Source organism: Sorex araneus, chromosome 1 (assembly GCF_027595985.1).
Source record: "Sorex araneus isolate mSorAra2 chromosome 1, mSorAra2.pri, whole genome shotgun sequence".
In the NCBI taxonomy this organism is placed as follows: Eukaryota; Metazoa; Chordata; class Mammalia; order Eulipotyphla; family Soricidae; genus Sorex; species Sorex araneus.
The window spans coordinates 402,205,388-402,223,122 of record NC_073302.1 but is presented as its reverse complement, the minus strand read 5'-3'; the positions used below and the strand labels follow the sequence as shown (position 1 = coordinate 402,223,122).

Below are 17,735 nucleotides of genomic sequence, written 5' to 3'. Positions count from 1 at the left end.
TCGTCACCTTATGTGTTCTCTAATTGCATTTTTCTTCATTTGAAAATTGCAGGACTGAAGCAATAGCACAGCGGGTAGGGCATTTGCCTTGCACGCGGCTAACCCAGGTTCGATTCCTCCATCCCTCTTGGAGAGCCTGGCAAGCTACTGAGAGTATCCCGCCCACACAGCAGAGCCTGGCAAGCTACCCATGGCATATTCGATATGCCAAAAACATATTGAATAACAAGTCTCACAATGGAGACATTACTGGTGCCCTCTCGAGCAAATCGATGAACAACAGGACGACAGTGTTACAGTGCTAACAGTGCTTGAAAATTGCAATCTTGGGCTAGATAGTATAGCGGATGCCTGCCTTCCATGTGGCTGATCCCAGTTCAGTCTTCAGCACTGTATATGGTTCCCTGAACACCATCAGAAATGATCCCTGAGCTCAGAGCCAAGAGTAAGCCCTAAACACTGCTGGGTGTGGCCTCAAAACAAAAAACAAAACAACCAAATTAAAATCTCAAAGTAAGTAAAGCAGGCCAGAGAGATATTACAGCGGTAGGGTAGGGCATTTGCCTTCCACACAGCCGACCCAGGTTTGATTCCCGGCATCCCATATGGTCCGCTGTAAGAAATCACGCAACCCGGAGATTCTTCTGGCAGCGATTTATTCAGAGACCTTCTCATGCAAAACGGGAAAGAAGAGGAACGAGGGACGAACGAGGAGGAACCACACCTAGCTAGGCAGCTTCCCTCCTTATCTACCCCTCGCTGCCTGCTTACGCCCAAGTGTCTGCAGCTGATAAACTAGTTACAGCTCTGGCGTGACAAGACATCCTGATTCCTTATCAGGTGTTATCTACGAAGCACGGTGTAATTAACAAGAAACAGGTGTCCACGAAGCACGGTCCCTGTGGCGGCTCTCCACAGTCCACCAAGCATCACCAGGATTAATTCCTGAGTGCACAGCCAGGAGAAACCCCTGAGCATCTCTGGGTATGACGCCTCTCCCCACCCCCCCCCACCAAAAAAAGAGAAGTAGAAAGACAGTCAGATACTTAATCTCTGATATACTAGTTCTAGCAAATGACCTAGAGAAAGATAAATACATTATCCTAAAACAGACTTTCCTGATCTGTGAAATATGAGTGACAACAGCTGAAATTTTCTCCTAACAGTTGATCACAAAATCACCTAATGCCTTGCAGGTACTCAGCAGAACGAGTTCTCTTTTTTTTTTCTTTTTGGGTCACACCTTGCGATGCACAGGGGTTACTCCTGGCTCATGTACTAAGGAATTACTCCTGGCGGTGCTTGGAGGACCATATGGGATGCTGGGAATTGAACCCAGGTCGGTCGCGTGCAAGGCAAACGCCCTACCTGCTGTGCTATCGCTCCAGCCCCTCATCTCTTTATCTAGCTTTTAGATTGTCTTACAAGTTTTCAAAACTGAACAGAAAATGGTAAATATCGGCAAAAAAGACTTAGAGTAATCCCGAATAACACCACTCTCTTTTTGATTTGTAGAAGAAATGGGAGGATGGCTAGTTCCATACACATCCATGTGACACTGAAACAGATGGTGGCTGATTCATAACGTTCAGGGAAGAACACACAACTCATGATTGAAACTTTAAGTGGTGGTCATTTTTGTTTGTTTTATTGGGTTTTTGGGGAATCACGCCTGGCAGTGCTCAGGACTTACTCCTGGCTCTGAACTCAGTGATCACTCCTAGTGGAGCTCGGGAAACCCACTATGGTGCCAGTTTCAAAAGCATATTCCATTTCCATATGGAAAGTATTTTAGATAATAAGCAGTATTTCCATTTTTGTTTTTTGTTGTTTTTGTTTGGGGGGTTCGTTTGTGGGTCACACCCAAAGGTGCTCAGGGCTTGCTCCTGGCTGTGCACTCAGGGGTCACTCCTGAGAGTATTGGGGCATCACGTGGCATAACCTGGGTTAACTGTATGCAAAATAAGCACCCTCTCCTCTGTTTCTCTGGCCCCAGACTTTCCATTTTCAAGCAGGGGACTCACCAGTCACCTTCCTCTAGGGCAGGTGTTGGCAGACCTGACTAGAGAGAGGGAGGTACCTGAGATCAGGTAACAGAAGCCCAACATTCATGTCTTCTTGCTCAAAGGGTACAATGCAATAGTGAAACAGAACAAGAAGGGGAAAATAATGCAAGATAAATAATGGCCATAAATATAGAGGTGTGGGATGTGGTCACCCAGGGCAGTGCACTCTGGGCCAAAATACTTTCAGGAACAATAATTCCAATTTTACTTCTTTTTCAAAATCAGCTGTTCTATTTGATCCTATCTTTTATTTCCTTGATGATAAGAAAAGGTAGCTAGGACTCTTTCATTTCAAATTATCAGAGTCCCTCATTTCAGCTCATGCTTGTTTTATGGCCTCATGGGCTACATATCAGAAGATTAAAAACAATGATACTGTGATTTCTCCATTAAAATTCATTTTAGATGCAGGCCCTGGGTTATTATCTTATGTAACCAAAGAGTTACATTTAAATAGTTTATTCTACCAGGTTTCCCCCCACTAAACTGGAAATTATAATATGGCAAAATTTAGACGTAAATTAGACATTAAGCACAACTTTCCCCTTCTCTTCGTCACCTCTGAAAAATGACATGGTCTATTCTCAGTGATATTTCTTGGGAAATCTAATAACTAAATGAACTTTCTTTTCCCTCCAAGTTTTTATTAATGCAACCAGGATGTTGGGGGCAATCTCTGAAGTTTTCTCTAATTATTATTTCCTACTTTTATTCCCACTGAAACGTGACGGCATTACATATACCCTGCAGCTGTGCATTTCTGTCAAATCTTCATAAAATGTGCATTTAGGCTCAACCTTGAACTTTTTAATTCTAGATGAATAGTTACCAGAGAAAGATCAAAGATGCCACTGAAAAGTTGATGGCCCTTGTTGCTGAGCTGTCCATGAAACAAGCCCTGGCCATTGAACTCCAAAAGGAAGTCAGAGACAAAGAAGATTTTCTCTTCTCCTGCAGTTCCAGGATGGAAAAGGGTCTGCCACTCAATAAAGATATTGAGAGAGAATGGTTAAAGGTACTTCGGGATGAAGATATGTATGCCTTGGCTGTTGCTGAAAGGTCTCAGGTACGCTTTGGCTTCTACATTGTATTTGGAAGGTGTGCCAGCAAGAGCTATTTTTTTTGGGGGGAGGGGGGTGTCAATGCTTCCAAACTATATGAAAAACTTCCTACTGCACCACATAATCCTGAAAGTCATCAGTTTCACTACTTCAAAATTTTATGTAAATAGAGTAGAAGGCAATAGTCCACATTTCCTAGAGAACACCAAACCGTACTCTAGTCTTCCATCCAGTCCTGAACACCATGACCTCACAAAGTCTCCAATATTTGACCTTGAATTCTGCTCGGACCTCACCTGATGCTTCCATGTGCATCTGCCAGGGCTATTGCTGCAGTGTGGGGCCTCCAGCGTAGCCACCACGGTCTCTACTTCTGTACACTCTGAACTTGCTGGGCATACATTGGGTCTCCATGCCAACACTTTCCTCCATCACTGGGTCTAAGTCTCGCCCTTTGATTAATCCACCTGAAAGTTGGGTGCCCAGTTCTTTTACTGCTCCCTATGATGCTTCGATATTATTAGACTGGAATTGAGCACCTCCTTCCAAGGAAACGACATCCTGAGAGTATAAAACTCACTGTCAAGTCAGCATGCTGCAAAAAATCAATGTTCACTCCCTCATCCAAGGCAAAGGTGCATTTCAAGCACACAAGAAATACCTGAAAGGATTGGATTTGTAATCATCATATTGCCTGGGACTGTATTCCTTAGAGCGTTCAGGTTTTATCCATGGAATTCCGACTGTCATTCACCTACCTCCCTTATATAGAGTTCCTGTCAACATGAGAGATATTGTTTTTGCCAGAGCAAATAGTACAGTGGGGAAAGTGCTATAAGAGCCCTCCAGGAGTAATTCATGAGTGCAGAGCCAGGAATAAGCCCTGAGCTCACCCTCTGTGCCAACAGAGAGAGAGAGAGAGAGAGAGAGAGAGAGAGAGAGAGAGAGAGAAGAGAGAGGGATTATGTTTATCAGAAACACAGGCAGAATCTTGTGATTTTGTGGACCTTGAGGCTCAAAGTAAGCAAATGACCACTTCTTTCCTCTGATTCCACTTCGTTCCTTATCTCTTCATTTATATCACATTTGCTTACCAATAACTTACCAAAGGAAAAAAGGGAGCGATAGCACAGTGGTAGGGCGTTTGCCTTGCATGCAGCCAACCCAGGTTCAATTCCTCCGTCCCTCTCGGAGAGCCTGGCAAGCTACCGATATCTCACCCACATGGCAGAGCCTGGCAAGCTACCCGTTTTTGGCATATCGAATACCCATGGCATATTCAATATGCCAAAAACAGTAACAAGTCTCACAATAGAGATGTTACTGGTGCCCACTCGAGCAAATCGATAAGCAATGGGATGACAGTGACAGTGACTGTCAAAACATGGAAATCATTAGTGCTGAATTAAAGATCTTGAAGTTAGAATTTAGTGACTTGCAGAGACCCACTCATTTATGAACAAGTGATGCTTGAGTAATGAGACTCAACGTGTGTCGTGTGTGTGTGTGGGGGGGGGTAACTAACTCCACCCACTTGCCCTTTTGTCCCTTATGGAATATCAGCCAGCACAGACTATGGCTGCTCAGAACAGGCTGTGTGTCTGCTGGGTCTGAAGGATGAAATGATCTCACACTGTTTTCAGACAAAGTAAAAAGCAAATTTTTTTTTCTTTGCAGGAGTTTATGGAAATAGAAAATCGCCAGATGCCCAATGGGGTTTACACAACTGCAGAGCTGCGTCCAAATGCATACCTCCCAGAGGGAGAAGCCACTCTTCCTTTGCCTAAACCATATGGTGCTTTAGCCCCTTTTAAGCCTAGTGAACCTGGGTCCAATATGAGGCATATTAGGAAGCCTGTTATAAAGCCAATTGAAATCTGAGTCTGTGAACCAATCCATGTTTCTCAAGGAAAACACGTCAACTGGCTTCCTTACACCCCTAGCTGGAAAATATCATCATAATAGCTCCAAATTACAAACCCCATAACCACAACTAATCAATAGAGTATAGCCTTACTTCCTTTCATTTACCAACTACTATATTTTACATGGTGTTGAACTATGACATAGAATTGTTCTACAATTATATCAAGATAAATATCAAGAATGATTTGCATTATTCATTTCTTTCTTTTTTCACTACATTGAATTTAAGAAGTATGTGATATACAAGATGTTGTAAAATGCATTAAAATCAACTTACAATAAAGTACAGAAATTGACAGTGTTCACTTTGTTTAAACACATTACTACTCAAAATACTCTCTTGACTCCACTCCTGGTGGTGCTGTGGGGAGGTATGCTGTAGGATCAGGGATCAAACCCAGGGCATCACACTGCCTTAGCTATCTCTCAACCCAACGTGTCATTTTTAAATTAAAGCTAGGGTAATTTTTTTTAAGAATGCTTTTACAGCAAAATCACTATGCTCTCAGGCTGGAGCGATACACGCCACCAGCCTGGGTTCAATCCCCGGCATCCCATATGGTCTCCCCAGCACCGCCAGGAGTAATTCCTGAGTGCATGAGCCAGGAGTAACCCCTATGCATCGCCGGGTGTGACCCAAAAAGAAAAAAAAACTATGCTCTAACTTATCTTTCTTATAAATCTTGATTTTTCCACAATATTATACGCAAGTGAATTGATAATTAAGTTCAGATACCAACATTTTTCAATGTAAAAATAAAAATATTTACACTTTGCATGAGAAAGAGTTGAAAATAAGGCAATTTTCATCTATTCATTACTCTAATTTTATGACATTTCACCCAAGTATGCTTTCCAGATTTTGTGTTTATGTTTCTCATGTGTGAGACTACACAAAGAGATTGGACGTGTAATTTCACAATAGTATCCTCAAGCTACCTCACAAAGCTGAATGTGAGAAATATCACATACTTTAATTTTGCTAAATCAAACAAAATCTGTTCCAAGTCTTCATCTTGCCAGATTGGAGGGAAATTTAATCTTATCCCCTCTCTAAGAGTACTGAATCTAATTTTATTCCTTTATGAGGTCATTCTGAAACCACTGCTTGACAGTGCCCAAAGGTAACTCTTTATAAACCAGAATGCAAAGAAACATTAATGCAAAGAAACATTGCATCAAGGATTCCAAAACTGGACTGGTAAGTTTTACAACATAAGAATAGAAAAACAGGGGACCCTCTGCGCCTAAAGACTTTGATTCCAGAGACCTAACACATTCAGGCATCCAGCACAACCTCTAATAGCAATGCACTGGGACTGTGAACTGGGCTACAACTCTGTACTGCCCGGGGGTGGATCTTTCCTCCCCATCCTGTCTTCCTGCACGGAAAATGGCGGCGGCAGCAGCATCCACATGGCAGGAGCCATATTCTAAGACTCCTAACCCAGAGGTATAAGATTTTTACACTTGGGGCTCCTAGGGAATCATGGGAAGTGGGTGTAACCGGCACGCCCTCGACCCAGATAAATTCGGAGCTGCTGAGAGTGAAATGGACCCTCTGCACCTAAAGACTTTGATTCCAGAGACTTCTTACAGCAATGCACTGGGACTGTGAGCTGGGCTATGCAATTTCTGGCAGAACTTTCCCTGGACTTTATACAGAAACCCAAAACCGCCCAGACACGGCAGCGTCCACGCGACTTAACATCTATAATTGTCAGCAATGTGAAATGGTTCCTTTTTAACAGGTCTGACTTGGGAGGGAAACTCCAAATAATAACAGTGAGTTTTTGTTGAAATATTGAAGGTTATTAAAGTAGCAGCCACTTCTCTGGACTGTGAACTAAACAACAGCCCCACACCAGCCAAGAAGAGGAAATATCCCTCTTTCCCGGTTGTTTCCCATTTTCAGGGAGAAACTCGGCGTGGCGTCCACCATACTATGAGGCGCGGGAAGGGGGATGAGCGGGGGGAAAAAAAAAGGAAAAGTAAAAAGGAAAAAAAAAGTTATGTACTTGGAGCAGTGGGGCTACATATCTCTTTATTCTCAGCAATGGAAAACTAAATATCAAATGCTTCCTTGGTAGTAGGGCTGTCTTTCTTGGGGGGAAACTCCAACAACAATAGTGAGTTTTGTGTTGAAATATGGAACGTAGTCAAGGTAAAGAGAAAATGAAGTGAAATTCATCAGTTATACAGTTGGGGGTGGGGGGACAAGGGCGGGGTGTATACTGGGGTTTTTGGTGGTGGAATATGGGCACTGGTGAAGGGATGGGTGTTTGAATATTGCATAACTGAGACATAAACCTTAGGACTTTGTAACTTTCCACATGGTGATTCAATAAAAATTTTTAAAAAATAGAAAAATAGGGGCTGGAGCAATAGCACAGTGGGTGAGGTGTTTGCCTTGCATGCTGCTGACCTGGGTTCGATTCCCAGCATCCCATATGGACCCTTGAGCACTGCCAGGACTATTTCTTGAGTGCAGAGCCAGAAGTAACCTCTGTGCATCACCGGATGTGACCCCCCCAAAAAAAAGAATAGAAAAATAATTTTAGAATATTGCAAAGTGTGGTTGCCTTATTATACCACCCGTTAAAAGTTCAGAGGGGGCTAGAGCAATAGCACAGCAGATAGGGTGTTTGCCTTGCACAAAGTCAACTGGGTTTGATTCCCAGCATCCCATAAAGTTTCCTGAGCACCGCCAGGAGTAATTCCTGAGTTCAGAGCCAGGAGTAACCCCTGTGCATTTCCGGGTGTGGGGGAAAAAAAAAGTTCAGAGGAGGGTGGTGCAATTGGTAAGCTCAGCCCCAAGACTGCTCTACCCTCTACCTTTACGTGGAAGTTCTCACCTTAAGACTCTTGTCAACTGCATATAACAGTTTTGCTGGAGGAGTCTGCCATGGCAGCAATACTGGCTCAGAATTCAATGAGCAGTAGCGGGTGGAAGGAGGGGATACACACCATGTAAGGTGGAGAAGTTCAGGAGACAGCCTTACTGTCTAAAAGCAATGGAGGACCTGATGTCGTCACAGCTGTTCTGTCACAGGGAGGGCCCTTTTCTCCCAAATGATAGTCCCCCATGCTTCTTTCCAAAAAAGGCAGCAAGCCAGGACTCAGGTGTGGTGTCCTAAGAGCATCTTGAATTCATGGGTATCTACTGGTAACCAAATTTATACCTTATTTCCAAGGCGTATTATCAGGACCACCTTTAAGACACTGTAGAAGAAAGAGGAAAGAGAAGTGGGGGCACTGCCCTCCTATGTGTCTTCTGGCCTTTCAAGGGACATGTTCACAAACTCAAGAACCCTTGCAGAAAGAAAATGGCCATGCTCACAAAACAACAGAGGTCAAAGTTAACAGTTTTTTTAATTACAAGATACTTTAAGTTTTCATAAATATTTTTAAACTTAAAAAAATTAAATACAGTTCCATCTGAACCATCACAAAGACAAACCCCCTACTTTCAGCACTTCACATGTAAGCTCCTGGATGTTACCAGTAATTCTGCACTGGAAACAGCAGGTTTGGCTCAATCCAAATTCAGTTTGTCCAAATACATTCTCTCTCCACACGGTTTTTATGCAATATTTTTCGTACTTGTAAATGTTATTTCCAATGACATGTCTAATTTTTGCTTTTCTGAACACCATTCCCCACGTTGTATTTTTCTTTTTTCTTTCTTTTTTTGTGATACTGGAGAAGAAACCCATCTGAGAGGCAAATGCTATCTCCCTGGTCACCCCTACATTTTTAAAGCATATGCTATTTCAGAGTGCGAGAGAAACTAGTTCTGGGACTGAGAAGCTGCTACACCAAATGTCAGTTAGTCCCTAGCATGCTTCCTGAGACTGTTGGTCATTTCTTTACACTTAACTGCTCATCTGCTATTCAAAATTAGGACAAGCTATATGAATTCTGTATGAACAAGCACCAAACTGAAATACAGATGGCCAGGGAAGACTGAAATACTGGCAGCCTATCGAATTGCATTTCCTCTTTCACAAGCCTAAGAGCATTGTGGTATGTTTCAGAGCCGCTTCCTCTACAAACTTTGCATCCACATTGTCATGGCCTTCAAAAGAATATGGAACTGAAAAATAAAAATGAGAAAGAAAAGATGTCATTATGAAGCCAAGAAACATTTGTTCTAATAATTGAAATAAAAAACATTTTATAATTTAGCAAAATACATTATTTTGAGGCTGTAGTATTAAAACTTAACCTCAACACTGATCATATCAACCAAATAGTTGGAAACCCTTTAAAACTCTTAAAACCATCAAGGTGATTTGTTCCTTTGGCAATTTATTCTAGGGGGTCAGTTATGGGTTGCTAATAAAACACAGGTACAAAAAGGGCATCCTTAAAATTCTGGTGTATTTTGGAAAGAAAAGCGTTCATAGAGGTAAGTAGGAATTAGCTGATGTGTCAAGGGTAGAGCACGACAACCCAGAGAGCAAGATGTGAATTACCTTGATTGGAAGTTTCAATATCTGTCAGTATTTCAATGAAGTAATTCAGAGGCAGAAATTCTATACTATGGGATGACTTGTCAATCAGAGAACTCCATGGCTAAAAGGCAAATCACATATGGTACTGGTTGATTCTCAAAAACCATCACAATTGCCACTCAATACTTCTATTGCAAACTACAACACCCCAAAGGAGAGAGAGTGCAAAAAGGAATGCCCTGCCACAGAGTCTGGGTGGGGTGGGGGGATGGGGTGGGGTGGTGGGAGGGATACTGGGATCATTGGTGGTGGAGAATGGGCACTGGTGGAGGGATGGGTACTCAATCACTGCAGGACTGAAATGCAAGCACGAAAGTTTGTAAGTCTGTAACTGTACTTTATGGTGGTTCATTTAATAAATAAATAAATAAAACCAGCACAAACTGTGAGTGGTGAGAACAAGACTTGCTATCTATATGGATAAGTTAAATGGGTAAATAGAATTAAAAAAATAAAAATCACAATTGAGTGGGGCTATGATTTCCCACAGACTCACCTGCTTCTTGTAGTGCTGAAGCAGTCGCTTCACATGGTTCCGTGAAATAATGTTAGAACTCAAAGGATGATCCCAAAGCCGACAGATCTTCTGACCAATAAGCTATTATATAAAGTGAAAAATACTTAGAGAAGGATTTTTAGAGCCATGAAAAATATGGCTTAAAACTTTAAGAGATAAAAAAATATTTTTATCTCACAAAAATATTCTATGAGATATTGTACTTATGGACAACTTTTACATTATACATTCATCCAAACACAGAATGAACACCACTGAGAATGAGCCACAATGTTAACTATGGACTCTGGGCAATGATACCATGTCAGCATTCAGTTGTCAAGAGCAGCTCACAGAGTATTCTAGTGGGGCAGAATGATAATGAGAAAGCTTGTGCACGTGTGCAGACAGAAAGCATATGGGAACCTCTGTACCTTCCACTCAATTTTTCTATGAACTTAAACTACTCTAAAAAAATCATCAGTTTTTTAAATGAGTATTAAGAAGAGAATAAGCTCATACAGCATGAAGTAACTGTACCTCAAGTGTATTCATAGTTTAAAAAATATTATTGGAGGGCTTGAGAGATAGCTCAATGGATTGAGTGCATGCAAATCAGACAGACCAGTTTCCAGCCCTCTTCCCCATACTACATGGTCCCTGAGCATCACCAGGTACAGCCCTCAAGCACCTCCAGGTGTGCCCCCAAAACCAGAAAAATCAGTAAAGTTAACGTAGTATTCCAATGTTACCAGGCCATCGCTTAGACCTGCCTTTATCGTTAATGACCCTTGGAGAAAGGCCATTTCCAGGAGTCAAGCTTCTGCATTTTGAATACTCCCTTCAATGCACCCCTGAAAAACAGTAATTTGTACACTGATGCTGCCAAATTCCTTTTCTGACATGGAGTTCGTCTGCTACTCTGCAAACATGCGTAGGCTTTTGCATACCAATCTTGAGTGGAATTCTGATAGGAAACAAAAGATTGCAGACGTGTTTATGTCCACTTTTCTGCCAGTGTCTTGTCCAAAATAAATGTGAATTCCTAAGGGCACAAGGCAAAGAAATCAAATTTGGAAAGCTCATTAAATGCTCAGGGACCTTCCCCCAGAGAGATGGACTCATGGAAAACACGCTCCATCCCCCTCCTCCTGCCCTTGTATTGCTTCAGTGAAGCTGTGTCTGAAGGGGAATTGGTGTCATTAAGCAAGAGGATTCTGTCCAGAAAAGGCAAAAAAAGACATTCCCTCAGGGAGGAGAGTGCCAGCGGAACAGATGCTCAATGTCTGTGAAGGAGTTGTGAGTTTCAAGGAGGCTGGGGGTGAAAAAATGGGTGTCCAGAGTTGGAAATTCATGGACTCAGAGGCCCAGCAGCCCTTGCTGTGGAATTTTGTTTTTTTCATAGTATTTCTGACAAAGAGCCAATCTCCCCAACAAAAACAAGGAGTGTCTGTATAACCCTTTCCCGTTTCTCATTCTTCCTTTGACCCAGGAATGCTTTCCTGCTGTGGGGGAAATGACAGTGGGTGGAAACACGGTTCCAGAACCTTCTGACTTCACCTGCATTTCAACTTCTTATCAGCTTACATTCCCAGAGCACCTGCTTCCCCTCTGCCTCCCCTCATGTCCAGATGCAAATATTAGTGTGGTCTCTTACGAGGAGGAAAGAAAAAAACGGTTTTGGCTGAGGCAGCAAGGCCAGAGGAGCAGGCGCAGTGAGGAGCACGCAACAGAGGTGCAGTGGTGGATGGAATTTCTTGGAAAGGCTGGAAAGTGAAAGAATTCGATTGACCCTTGCCCAAAGCAACTAGACACTTTTCCTGCAAGAGCAAATTGAAGGCAGTGCATGACAAGGCATGGGAAGATGGGAAGATTTAATTCAGGATTACCGGAGGGAGCCGCACAATGATACTGAATTTCAATTTTTCGTTTTTTTCTGTATTGTCCAAATCTACAAGAAAGTTGCCAGAACAAACAACACTTGATTAAGTGAACAGTATACTTGAGAGGTTCATCCCATTGAGCACATGTCCCAGCCTTTCATTTCCAGTTCAGCCTATCAAAGCTTTGAAACCCTTAGCTTCTGTCTGTCTTGAACATATTTCCCTCCCTCAACCCCCAAGCTGTCTTTGTTGTGTAACATGGCCCTCACAGGCTGCAAGTCACAAACCAATTGTACCAGGTGACTTAAAGCAACAGGTACCCGAGGAGCGGCCACTACTTTAACAAAGGACACAAACCCATCTATGAAATACCACAATGGAAGAGTCTGCATGAGACTGGCTATCCAACAGACTACTTATAAAGTTCTGATTCACAAAAGCACTGCATCACTCTTCTCCATCTATCTTTGAGAGGAGAACTTGAATTAGCAGAAAGTAAGTCCATTCCTGGCATTTTTCTCAAGACACGGGCTTTCAGGGCTTCCTATCCTCAAGTGTCCTCATGTACAGAAAAGGGACGAAACAACTGTCTTTGGACTGAGATGCTTTTTGAGCCCTAGCCCTTCAAACTGGCCCAAAGGATCATTTATGCATGAATTCGACTCTGCAGGACCAGAGGCATAATTTGTGGCACCTGGTACAAAATGAAACTGAGGGGCTCCTGTTCCAAACACTGACCTTGATACTGAATGGAGAGCATCTGCATTGATCAAATGGGTGGCCGGTGTGTGTGTGTGGGGGGGTGTAGCATAGCCTTGCAGATGGCAAACCCCTGGTAGCACCTCTGGCACACAGGGCGGGGACAGGAGGGGGCTCTTACCCTTCATGAGCCTGGTGACAGCGGTCTCTGTGAGGCGCAACACACCATGATCGACGTAATGCAGCAGGTTGTGCAGAGGGAGGCAGTGGACACCCAGGATGGTGTGCAGAGTGTGAAAACCTGCAGGAGGAAGCCAAGGGTCAGCAGGGCAAGCAGCACCCCAGCAGGATGGATATGTGACTCCTTCTGAGGAAGGACTGAACCTAAGCAAGGATGCACTTGGGCGGAGCTGAGCTCCTGCACACAGCAAAGCTGCTACCAGTCCATGGCCCGGCTCCTCTGCCCGTAGGGAAGGTTCTGGAGATGGGTGAGTTCCCAGGAATGGGTTCTCCCTTTACCTTTCCTCAGCCACATGCACTGAGAGAACAGTGTTGTGGTGAGGAATTTGCAATTCTACACAGAAATGGCAAAGGAGGAAGAGAGTACAGAACAACTCCACCTGCTGAGACTAAAAGCCTCGTGAGTTGGGACCTTTTGGCTGAAAGCGGGGAGTGTTTCTGAGGCCTGGAACAAAATTCTGGTGTTTGGAACTCAAACATTTTGTACCAGTTCGCACTACTCCAGTCGGTCTGAAAAGCAAGCACGCTTAACACAAGCACACCTACAAGTGTACTGCACAGACACATGTGTGTGCACACCTGGGCCAGCTTTGCCTCATTTCTATTTTCAGGTCATGTGAAGGAAACCAATAGTTGGGGGGAAATGAGGAAAAAATAAAATATCTTCCTTCTGGGATCATAATTTTTATTCTACTGGAATAATTTAAAGCCGCTCATTTGCCTCCCAATTCAGAACTTCCAAATCCCTACAAAGTCAAACTCTTTTGAGTGTTCTCTACAAGCAGACCTTAGAAAATAAGATGTCTGACTACAGAAAGCATCGAATTACAGACTATTATAGATGCAGAGAAGCTGCGCTCTGTGGTGGATCCACAGATAACCGATGTCTCAACATCAACCAACTCAACTGGAGAAAAGATTCAAGTGACAGCACAGAAAGGTAGTTAATGGCACAGATTTTTGGAATCATATTATGTGGCTCTGTAATACTAACTCTGTTGCTATGTGACTTTAGGCAAGCTAATTAATCCCTCTGTGTCTCAATTTTGCCATCAATAAGAGGGGAATACTAAAAAGTGAAACCATCTGAAAGTGCTATTCAAAACCTAGTTGGATAGTTATTCAAAACCATTTGTGCTATTCAAAACCTAGTTGGATAGTTATAAGCTTATGTGGTTCAATTTCAGCTTCTACCACTAAGACTCATGAAAATCAAATGTGCTAATTTTTATGAAGTTGCAAAATTGGAACCATACATGTTAATTTGGGTTCAGAGAGAGAGTGAGAGAGAGTTGGGTTTAAGGCACTTGCTTTGCACCCCCAGTTTGATCTCTAGTGCCACACAGGATCCCCTGAGCACCACCAGAGTGGCCCCTGAGCACAAAAGCAGGAGTAAGTCCTGAGCAGAGTAGGGTGTGGCCCAGAAACCAAAACAATAGACATATACATGTTAGTATAAAAGGAATGACATAATGATGGATAGATTGGTGGGCAAGTGGCTGTGAAAAAATAAATAAAACTGACTAAACAAGTTATGCTATGATAGCTCTCAAGTTTTGGTTTAGGGGGCCCTTCCTCGAGGTTCTGAGGGCCAACAGGGTTATGATGCTGGCAGTGCTTGGGAGGTCATGCAGGAAGGGCATAAGACCTGGGGCCCTATGCATGCCTGGCCTGTACCCCAGCCCTTTGCGATGTCTCCCCAGCCTACTATCATATCAACTTTAACATGCTCAGAATTTACACATAACAAATGCAAGGCAGTTATTCATAGCAAATGGGAATGAGGCTGTTTCCAAGAATGATGAGATCTCTGTAACTGCCCTAATTTCCAGTGAAGTGTCTGGCATGCAACACTGGATCCACCCACGTTGGTGACTGAATGAACAAATGACAAACTAAATGAATAACTGCATACGCATGTGCCAAGGCATCATGAGGCTTGACTTGGTCCTATTTCAAATCCTCAGGGAAATTTTTTGCTTCTAAGGACTTAAGACTCTGCTCACTGCTTGGCATCCAGCCAAACCCACTTCCTTCTGAGCGTTAACTTTCAGACATCATCATCAGATAAACGAGGTCTGGAGACATCAGAGCACCATCTTCCTGGATCCATGCCCCAGGCCAGAATTATTTGAGAAAATTGCAAGGGCAGCACTCTTCACACCCAAAGTGAAAAAAGGAGCTCGCCAGAGTTCCACAATGAGGGGAGAAGTGCTCAGAACAGACTGACCTGACAGAGCAGCTCTCGGAGAAGCCAGACGCACAATTTCACTCACACAGGGGTTCTCCCCCCTTAAATTCACCATGTGCCAAAGCCAAGGGATCATGTGGCAAAGGAAGTATATGTGTTATGGCAGAGGACGAAAGTGCCAAGACTTACCAGGGGGCAGAGGTAGAAACAAGCTGTGAGTAGCTTCCAAAATCCGGGTCATGAGGCGAAAGACTGCAAACTCGGCAGCACAAGCCTTCTTGTTGCTGGGCAAGATAACAAAAAGAGCACGTCACCTCGGGAGCCGATCTCTCGCCTGTGTGTTCCGATCAAGGGCTCTGAGTGTCCCAGCCAACCAGGCGAGTACTCAGCATGGAGGAGTGTGTTCCCTAGAGAATGCTTCCTGAGCAGGGCGGTGCCCGTCGGCCTGCTGCCTAGACCGTGGGCACATATATGACAAGTTGCCTGAACTTCAGCCCTAGGCAGTAGGGAGTGCGCTTGTGCCTCCCTCCTCATCAACCCTATGCCAGGAACAAGGTCTGTGGAGTCTCAGGGACATAACTTAAAAGTTCTCACGACAGGCCCCAGATAGGCAGTTTGGGGGCTGGTGAGAGTTGCTTTCAACAGGCATCAACCAGAGCTGAGTTGGCTCCTGGCACACCAAGATGAGAGAGAAATACTTGCATACGGGTGGAAAATCCAGGGATGAAGATTGTGTTTTCTCCAGCTGGCTTCCAGTATCTGGCAAACGAGATCCAGCTAGAAGACAAAGATGGTCCATGAACCTTCACTAACACTCTTTCCTCTCTTGCCCCTACAACTATCCCCCTATGGGGCCTGACATGCACAGTTCAGGGCAACTGGCATGCAGGCAGTGCCCTGACACAGAACCCGTTTTGCTGAGGGTTGTTCAAGACCCTGGAATCCAAAATGGAAAGAAAGTGTACATCAGGGTGTAACAGAGTCCCTCTGTCTGTGGGGGCAGCTGCCCTCGCCTGGCCCCAGCCTCACAATCACAGGCCCTCATATGTCCAGTAGTGAAGGTCAAGTGCAAGGGTTTGCTCTAAGCTGGCTCTATCTGGCAAAGGTCAGCAGCTGACAGAAAGAGGGCATGGTCAAACGGGGTTTCCGAGCCTGGGCAATAGAGGGAAGATGGGTTTCAGTGCAGGGTGTACATTTTGGATTCATCTGTTGGCTGCAGGGTGGTGTTAGCAGTTAGCTAACTGATAACTGCTCCTAGTGGTTCCCGGTGCTGTTAGCAGCAGTGACCATAAGCACTGTATGTGTAGGCTCAGGAGAGTTGGCGGATCAGAAGTGTCTCCACACTGGGACAGACCACTGCTACTTATTCTCTATGACTCAGAACACTGGCTTCCCTATGGCTGAAGTCGAGTAAGGTAACATATGAACAATAGAGTCAGATTATGCAGCAACATCCATGTGTTTGTTTCAGTGAATCCCCCTCCTGAGAGGGACTGTGGGCTGTGGCGGGTTGGTCTTGGGCAGAGCCAGCAAAGGTGGCCCAAGTGACCTGCTGAGAGAGAAAATCAGGAGCACTGAGTTTTCTGGGATGATACATCAATGTCATTTCTGGTCCTAGACTCTCCAGGGTTGATAAAACAAACTAGTGTTAAAAAAACTTCTAGGTGGGTGGCCAGAGTGATAGCAACAGAGGGCAGGGCATTTGCTTTACGTGGCTCACATTTTAGACTCCAGCTAGAAGATAAAAATGGTGCATGAACTTTCACTAACACTCCTTCTTCGTTGCCCCTACAACTATTCCCCTAGGGGGCCTGCCATGCACATTTCAGGGCAGCTGGCATGCAGGCAGTGCCCTGACACAGAACCCGCTTCTCTGAGGTCAATTTCAAGGCCCTGGAATCCAAAATGGAAAGAGTGAAAGTGTACATCAGGATGTAACAGAGTCCCTCTGTCTGTGGGGGCAGCTGCCCTCGCCTGGCCCCAGGCTCACAATCACAGGCCCTCATCCATCAGCGAAGCACCATATGGGATGCCATCCTGATCCCATCTTAGGCATCCCAGATGGCCCCCTCAAGCACAACCAAGAGTAATCCCTGTGTGCAGAGCCAGGAGTAACTCTGAACATTGCTGGGTGTGGCCCAAAACCAAAACAAGACACACAGAAAAACTGTTTTCTAAGTGGTTAACCACATTCTAAGTGGTTTACAGGGAAGAAGAGTGCTTGAACAAAAATCCTAAAAATGTTGGATGGAGAAACTTACTCTTATTTATTTTGAGGGCCCTCCAAGCAGAGCTCAGGAGGGCTACTCCTAGCAATACTTGGCCGCTCAGGTTGAGTGGTTCAATACTAGGGCAAGGCACTGGGACGCAGCTCTGGCCCAGTGGTGCTAGGGGCCACCAGCAACACCCTGGCAGGGATCAGGGAGCCCTGAGGTAGCAGGTATGGGACTCGGGGCCTGGATGTGCAAGTCATGCACCTCTGGCCCTGCGCTATGTCTCCACCTAGAAGATGAAGCCTAAAGTCAACAGAAAGATATCAGGTAGATGTGGTAAGTGGCTGTTACTCAAGGACTAAGAAAACAAGTGAATATCAACAGAGGGAAGACCAGTTACGCAACCATCAAGTCAGAAAACTTTACTGCAAAGCAGACTTAAG

The 17,735-nt window shown here is 44.3% G+C and overlaps 2 protein-coding genes across 2 annotated transcripts in view; one reads left to right on the top strand and one right to left on the bottom strand.

Moving 5' to 3' along the window:
- The window catches only part of CCDC146 (coiled-coil domain containing 146), a 122,191-nt gene extending 117,183 nt beyond the window's left edge, over positions 1 to 5,008 (top strand). Inside the window, exons 17-18 of the mRNA XM_004602131.2 lie at positions 2,884 to 3,132; positions 4,805 to 5,008. Coding sequence (XP_004602188.2) covers positions 2,884 to 3,132; positions 4,805 to 5,008 — 453 coding nt within the window. The remainder of the gene's footprint in view (positions 1 to 2,883; positions 3,133 to 4,804) is intronic.
- A 3,398-nt stretch (positions 5,009 to 8,406) lies between these two features.
- Positions 8,407 to 17,735, bottom strand: part of GSAP (gamma-secretase activating protein) — an 86,788-nt gene continuing 77,459 nt past the window's right edge. Inside the window, exons 26-32 of the mRNA XM_055138423.1 lie at positions 15,786 to 15,856; positions 15,269 to 15,363; positions 12,830 to 12,949; positions 11,956 to 12,017; positions 10,067 to 10,168; positions 9,532 to 9,631; positions 8,407 to 9,149 (exon numbers count right to left, since the gene is read on the bottom strand). Coding sequence (XP_054994398.1) covers positions 9,058 to 9,149; positions 9,532 to 9,631; positions 10,067 to 10,168; positions 11,956 to 12,017; positions 12,830 to 12,949; positions 15,269 to 15,363; positions 15,786 to 15,856 — 642 coding nt within the window. The 3' untranslated portion in view covers positions 8,407 to 9,057. The remainder of the gene's footprint in view (positions 9,150 to 9,531; positions 9,632 to 10,066; positions 10,169 to 11,955; positions 12,018 to 12,829; positions 12,950 to 15,268; positions 15,364 to 15,785; positions 15,857 to 17,735) is intronic.